The 6,925-nt window shown below is 45.6% G+C and overlaps 1 protein-coding gene across 2 annotated transcripts; it reads left to right on the forward strand.

Annotated features, from left to right (window-relative positions):
* Positions 1–128: 128 nt before the first annotated feature.
* PSMB9 (proteasome 20S subunit beta 9) lies at positions 129–5,445 on the forward strand. Of its 2 annotated transcripts, none has more exons than XM_047858286.1 (6): positions 129–360; positions 2,194–2,261; positions 3,273–3,407; positions 4,068–4,197; positions 4,441–4,582; positions 5,138–5,445. In XM_047858286.1, the coding sequence occupies exons 1-6, from the start codon at positions 331–333 to the stop codon at positions 5,263–5,265; spliced, it is 633 nt and encodes a 210-aa protein (XP_047714242.1). In that variant the 5' UTR covers positions 129–330; the 3' UTR covers positions 5,266–5,445. The 2 variants fall into 2 exon arrangements, with proteins under 2 accessions (XP_047714242.1, XP_047714243.1); XM_047858287.1 differs by having other exon boundaries at positions 3,276–3,407.
* The last annotated feature ends 1,480 nt before the right edge of the window (positions 5,446–6,925 follow it).

Below are 6,925 nucleotides of genomic sequence, written 5' to 3' on the forward strand. Positions count from 1 at the left end.
TGAGGTTCTGGAGAGAGAAGTCTTGAGGCTCCGCCTTCTCCATCAAGCACACTCGTCCTTCCTTTCATTGCTACCTCTTGCGGATCCCACTTGTCGGGACTTTCTTTACCCCAGCCTTGGGACTTTCTTAACCCCAGGCCTTTTCGTCACTTGTCTCTGGGCAGTTCTGTCCTAAGTAGGTTAGCGCCTGGTGCGAAGCCGCACCGAAAGGACCCCGGCGCCCCCTAGCGGTCTTGGTGAGGGCGCGGGGCTATATAGGCTGAGTGCTGCCCTCGGTCACATGAAGAAAACCAGTGCCCCAGGCGGCAAGGAGCGCGGCGCCTCGCGGAGATGCTGCGGTCTGGCGAGGTCCACACTGGGGTAAGTAGTCTGTGCTAGAGGTTTAGCAGAGGGGTGGAGAAGGTGGCAAGACAGGGGGACCCCGAAAGCTCTGAGGTGTGAGTATGGTGACTAACAGAGTGAGAAGGTAGTTTGTGGCAGCCAGTCAGTGCCTGTAGAGATGCCCTGCGATGAATACAGGGCATGTCTATTCTGAAGGGGGTCTTGAAGGGGTCCGCAAAGGACTAGGCGCACGACGCTGGTGGAGAAGGAGGTGCTTTGACTCTTAGCTGGAAGTGTCGAGGGGAAGCTTCTCTGAAGCGCTTTCGCTTTCAACTCTGGACTAGAGAGAGGGGCTGGTTAAATCAAGGAAGGGGGTCGGAGAAGGTGCAGATGGATGAAGAAATGGTGCCCTGGGTGAAGTAGGAGCGCGCTTGGGAGAGGAGAATATGGGCACTGATTGAGAAGGGACAGCTCATCACACAGATCTTTGATAAACTGGCCCCTGCGTAACTCATACCCCCAGCCCTGATAATGGGGGTTCCTTGTGAGCTGGTGGTGCCCTTCGCCAGCGTGATCCACGAAGGCTCCTGCTTGGCCCAGGTGCTGCTGTGCTCCCTTCCCTGGGTCGTCCCTGCCCACTCCTATCTGCCCGCCCAGGCTCAAGGCTGGCTGGCTTCTGCTCCCAAACTACTGCCACCACCCTTGGCTTGGGGGCAGCTTTGTCTTAGAGAAATAACCTCTAGAATAGGGCTGCCCTTATTCAATGGCCCTCTCTTCATGGTAAGTCAATATGTCTGAAAGCACACTCGGGGCTATAGCCCTGGGGTCCAGAGTAACTTATGGGGTGATGAGAATGCACTAAAACCATTTATAAGGTAGAAAATCTCCCCTCCCTGCCTGATGAGCAGTGGGAAGTAGGAAACAGAAGTCAAAACAAGAGGTGGGAGTTAGACCTGGGTTTTAGTCCCAGTCTGCTATTAACTCTGGGTGACCTTGATAAGTCAGTTGCCTCCTCTATGATTCAGTCTCCTCATTCCAACCAAGAATCTTTAAGGCTCTTTCCAACTCAACAGGAGTAGAAACCGTATAGCTTTATTCTTTTCACCTTCCTGAATTCTTTTCCTTAATTTCTTTTCTTGACCTGAAAAAGTCAGCTTTTCTTGACCTGAAAAACTCCCCCAACAAGCCGCCTCAACGGTACAGATCTCTTCCCCTAGCTACTGTTGACCTCTTGATCAGAAATCCTTAAATGAAAGCTTCATGTTAAATCATCTCATGTTCCTAGCTGCTTCCCTCCTTACTAATGCATGACCCTGCTAACCACTGCGGCCCTTGATGTTTTCTGCTGTTTAATAAGCTAGTTAAGGGGGATGTGGGGTAGAGAATTGTGGGCGAAAAGAAGACATGACCCTGTTTCCCAAGGTCACAGTCACTTGCTCTGTGTTGGGTCCGTACCATATCTGCACACACACACACCAAGCACACGTGGTGGAAGTAATTCACCTGTGGGGCTGCCTTGCACCACAATTCCTGGGGCGCCAGTGCTTGAAAGTGCCCCCCTGAGCCAAATGTCTACCTCTGAAAACCTCATCCCACCTCTTTCTTTATAGTTGGGAAGGATTCTACTTAAGAAGGTTGGGACCTACGGATGTGATTCTTTCGACCAGGCTATGACCTTCTCTTGCAGCTAGGAGAGGAGATAGAGAAAATGGGAAGATGGAAGGGAAATCCCGTATTGGGAGTCATCTTGGCCTAAATTACTGTATGACCTTGAGCCGGTCACCTCCCCTCTCTGGGAATGTTTCCTCATCTGTAACATGAGAGAATCAAGACTCTTCCTGCTCTGACATCCCATCCTCCACATCTCCGCAGACGACCATCATGGCAGTGGAGTTCGACGGAGGTGTTGTGGTGGGTTCTGACTCCCGGGTGTCTGTAGGGTAAGTACCCGTCAAGGTGAATGCTTCTGGAAGGATGTCAATGGCTCCCAAAACAGATTTTTCTTACCCATTCATGAAGAGACTGGTAAAGTAGAACTTTGAAGAAATTGAGTTAACCTTTCAGAAAGGCCCCTATAATGAGATATATGGCAAGTGTATGGGTCCCTGAATTCATGGAGGAGAATCAGGAGCCTGAATGCTTATGTGGCCTGTCCCTACAGGAGTAGGTATATAAGAATAAGGTATGAGAAGGAGGTAGGATACAAAGATTTCAGGGTCCCTCCTTCCATCTATGTTTAGAAATAGAAAAGATGGTTCTGGGCACCTGGGTGGTTCAGTCAGCTGAGCATCTGACTCTTGATTTCAGCTCAGGTCATGATCCCAGGGTCGTGGGGTCGAGCCCCAAGTCCTCACTGAGTGTGAAGCCTGCTTAAGATTCTTTCTCTCCCTCTCTCTGTTTCTCTCTCCCACTCGTGCTCTCCCCCACTCATGCTCTCTCTCTAAAATGAAATGAAATGAGATGAATAAAATAGAGTAAAATAAAATAAAATAAAGTAGAAAGGAAAGAAAAGATGGATCTTCCAAGCAGATATCCTAGCTTCTCATCCAGTACATGTTGAACTAATTTTGTCTCCTCCATCCTGACCAGTTTCCTCATACGCGAAATGGGTATATGGGATTAGGTCAATATTGCTTACTTTATGTCCCAAAGAACACACAACTTCCTCTAGATGGGTATAGTAAAGAAAAATTGCTTAAGCACATTATTCTTAAGGTACTATTTTTTGTTTTATTATAAACTCTAAGCCTGAAAAATAAGTCTAATTTTGATCATTACTTGCAATATTTTGTTTAATTTGAGATGATTTTTTTTCCTGCTCCAATCCAAGTATGAAATTTCATGTACTCTGTGGTGGCTGTTCTCTTGTCAAATAAATTTGACAAACACTGGATGATTAACCTCAAAAATTGTGGCAACACTAACGCCGATGACTGTTGACTCCTTCCCAGCAGAAAGGCAGTGGTAAACCGAGTGTTTAACAAGCTGTCTCCACTACACCAACACATCTATTGTGCTCTCTCTGGTTCGGCTGCTGATGCCCAAGCCATGGTTGACATGGCCGCCTACCAACTGGAGCTCCATGGGTATGAAGCTTTGGGGTTCTCAGTCCACAATCACTAGAGTTCTCCCAACCAGAAAACCGCTATAGTGTCCTATTCCAGGAGCACTGCAGTGAAAAGTGAAAAATTCTTGTTTGGACTCCTGTTTTTATTATCTTTGAAATGGCACTTGAATCCCAAACCTGGTTTCTGCATCTGTAAAGTGGAGATAATTAATAATACCTACCCTATCTCACCCAATGGTTATTTTGAGAATCAAATGATCCATGCGAAAATGACTTGAAAATTGTAAATCACTCTCCTAATATAAATAACGAGAAAGAAGATGATGATGTGGCCTACCATACTATCAGGCAGTTACCCTGTGAGAAGCCAAGATCACTGGTGCAGAAGTAAAGCTTATCTGCTTTTATCCATAGAGGCAGGGCCGTTTCAGCCAAGAGTTATACAATTGGGGGATGGGTGGGTAGGACAAAGAGTAAAGGAGGGGAACATTGAAATCTTCTTAACAGTTGGTGGTGTGAGATTGGTCTCCCTGTACATGTGGGAGAGAAGCTGGCGTTTGAACTATTACAAGTATGGGTTTCAGATTTCAGGTGTCCCTTGGCAGGGATCATGGTAACAGCACAGGAGGGTGGAACGTCTGGAAATTATATTGAGCCCTATTACTAACACTTCGTTTAGGTTGGAACTGGAAGAACGTCCGCTTGTTCTAGCTGCTGCCAACGTGGTAAGGAATATTTCTTATAAATATCGGGAGGACCTGTCTGCACATCTCATAGTAGCTGGCTGGGACCAACGTGACGGGGGCCAGGTGAGTCTTTCCCAATGTACTCCCTCCCTTGGTGTTCCCCGCTACCCTAGAGAGGGAGATAGAGGTCATATGTCATTCTAGCAATGAGTTCCAAGGACACTGCCTTTAAAAGCATAGTATAATCTCAACGGACGGGAAAAAGAGATAGTGGGGCTTTGTTGCAGAATAGAGACACCCTGACTGTCTCAGTGGCAAGGAGAGGATTGATGCTTCCATAGTCTGACCTGAGGACACCTCCCTTAGGTGTACGGAACCCTGGGAGGAATGCTGACTCGGCAGCCCTTTGCCATCGGTGGCTCTGGCAGCACCTATATCTACGGTTATGTGGATGCGGCATATAAACCAGGCATGTCCCCTGAGGAGTGCAGATGTTTCACCACCAAAGGTAACTAACCAAGTGGAAGGGTGCCTGGGGAGGGTTTTCAAACACAGGAAGGAAGTTGAGAGTAAGGAATACAATGAGGAATACATGAGTGACCATTTAATGTCCAAACTGGAACACTTTTGAGAGTGAAAGAATGCAGGACAATGCTACACTAGATGGGACTTCAGAACAAAGGCAAAGATCTGACTATTTTTTTGAGTACCCCATATTAAAATATACAGTTACTCTAAGAATCACTGGTGTGCTAGAGTGGGCTTGGGCTAGCTCATGAGAGTCAATTGTTAAATATTCAAGGATTCATAAGCTGCTTATTTAGCTATTCATAACTTGAAATCCATTGTGGTGAGAGTTTTGAGACCACCAACACCAGGAGATGTTACAATAAAGACTTTATTTTTTTAAGTTGGTTTACCAGCACACCACTTGATATGTGTCCCTAGGAGATGGGTTTTCAGGTCTGAAAGTGGTAGTAAGCTTATAGACAGGACGGGAAGGAAGAGATTTCTGAGGCTAAGTCATTCTCTTTCCCTCTCTCCAACCTGAAACCCTCTGCAGCTATCGCTCTGGCCATGAACCGGGATGGCTCTAGTGGGGGTGTCATCTACCTGGCCACTATTACAGCTGCTGGTGTGGACCATCAAGTAATTTTGGGTAATGAGCTGCCGAAATTCTATGACAAGTGAATCTTCCTCAGACCTCCTTTCCTTATTTTGTAATAAACTGTCTGGGACCAGAACCTGGTATGGTCAATGGAAAATGGGTGCTCAAGGAGATGAAGGTTAGGGGAGGGGGCTTCTTCCCTCCCAGAAGTTAGATACCCTTTCTTAATGTGTTCATTCACATTAAAGATCAATACATGACAATTGCTTAAAATTGAATGATTTGTGAGTCTCAAAGAACAATAACAACCATCAAAACACTGAGCAAGGTATTCACTAAATGCTTATAAACTTTATCTCTTACAACCCAAACAAAAGAACTTACATGGATTAGACTACTACTTCCATTTACAGACAGATGAAGGCTTAGAAAAGGTTAGTCCCTTGACCCAAGTCAAAGCAAATTCAAAAGCAGAAATCTGGAATTTAGTTCTTTTTTTTACCGTATGCCCTTCCTCTCCCACTATATGAAACTTTCCATTCCCTCAAGCATCGTATATCATGTCTTCCTTGAAATCTGCAATAGTTAGCCAGCACAGTGGTTGACACTCAAGAAGTTATTACCAGATGCCTGAGTAACTGTTGTTAAACAGGCCGACTTACAGCCCAATCTTTGCCATGCACTTCCCAAGTGACAGGACAAATTATTCCCCTTCTGTGAGCCCTCACTTCCTCTTCTGTCAGGTAAAGATGTTGAGCTACTTCTAAGGTGGGATATGGCTTGGATATCCAATGTCATCTTGCTAATAAGTGAGCAGTTAAGAGATATATTTAACAGAAATCATAGTAGGCTACCCAGGAAGCTGCTGTCTGCTTTTCTTTCTGGATCTCGGGCTTAACATATAAATTCAAAGTACCCTAAAACAAGCCTATGCCCTCGGGAGTATGTGTTTCATTTGGAGGAGAAAAAAAAAATCTAAAATTGTAGAGACTTGAGTTCTTTCTAGCCATGATATTTAATTTATTCTGAAGTTTAAAGTAATAGCTTAAGAACCTATCTCTCCCACTGATCACAACTAGAAACTCTGGAAAGCAGACAAAAAGCAAGTGCGGAAGGACTCTGAACAGTAGACAAAAGCAGGTGGGCTATGAGGAGAGCCAAAACTTGGAGAGGGAACACTCCCCATGGGTAGTTTTGGATTTGTCTCCCTCTTTCATCTCCCAGCTTTGTCCTGAAGTCAGGCCTCAGGTGCAAAGCCGCAGTGCCCTAAATTGCCTAGAGAAACATCATTGTTCTGGGTGGAGGAATGGAGGAACCGGAAAAAAGGAACCCTGTGTAGGGGAAGAGTGCAGGGGGGTTCCCACATGAGGGAGCTGGCTGGAGAAGGGGATTCCTTGAGTCTAGGTTGGAACCCTCACGAGTACCGAGTGACCCTGAGATACACAAACGGGAGGCACAGCACGGACTTTTTGAGGGCTGAACTAAGATTTAAGCCTTTTAAAATTAGAAAGCTGTCTTTTTCTTTATTGGCCAATGAATTGTGTCTTGTGTCCCTCATTCCAAAAAGGACTTGTAGCAGTTCACAGAGACAGACACAACTGAAAAAGGGGAAGGAAGAGAAGAAACTGGGTCAGAGAGAAAATAAAGCTAGGAAATAAGTAAAGCCAGGGGATCAAACTAAAATACAAAATGAACATCTTCTGTTAAGATTCTCAGGATCCACATAACAGTAAAAACATATGG

This window comes from Prionailurus viverrinus, chromosome B2 (assembly GCF_022837055.1).
Source record: "Prionailurus viverrinus isolate Anna chromosome B2, UM_Priviv_1.0, whole genome shotgun sequence".
Taxonomy (NCBI): Eukaryota; Metazoa; Chordata; class Mammalia; order Carnivora; family Felidae; genus Prionailurus; species Prionailurus viverrinus.

Coding starts and splice junctions, on each gene's coding strand:
- PSMB9 (XM_047858286.1), top strand. CDS start 331: ATGCTGCGGTCTGGCGAGGTCCACACTGGG. Junction 361..2,193: donor CTGGCGAGGTCCACACTGGG/GTAAGTAGTCTG, acceptor ACATCTCCGCAG/ACGACCATCATGGCAGTGGA. Junction 2,262..3,272: donor GACTCCCGGGTGTCTGTAGG/GTAAGTACCCGT, acceptor ACTCCTTCCCAG/CAGAAAGGCAGTGGTAAACC.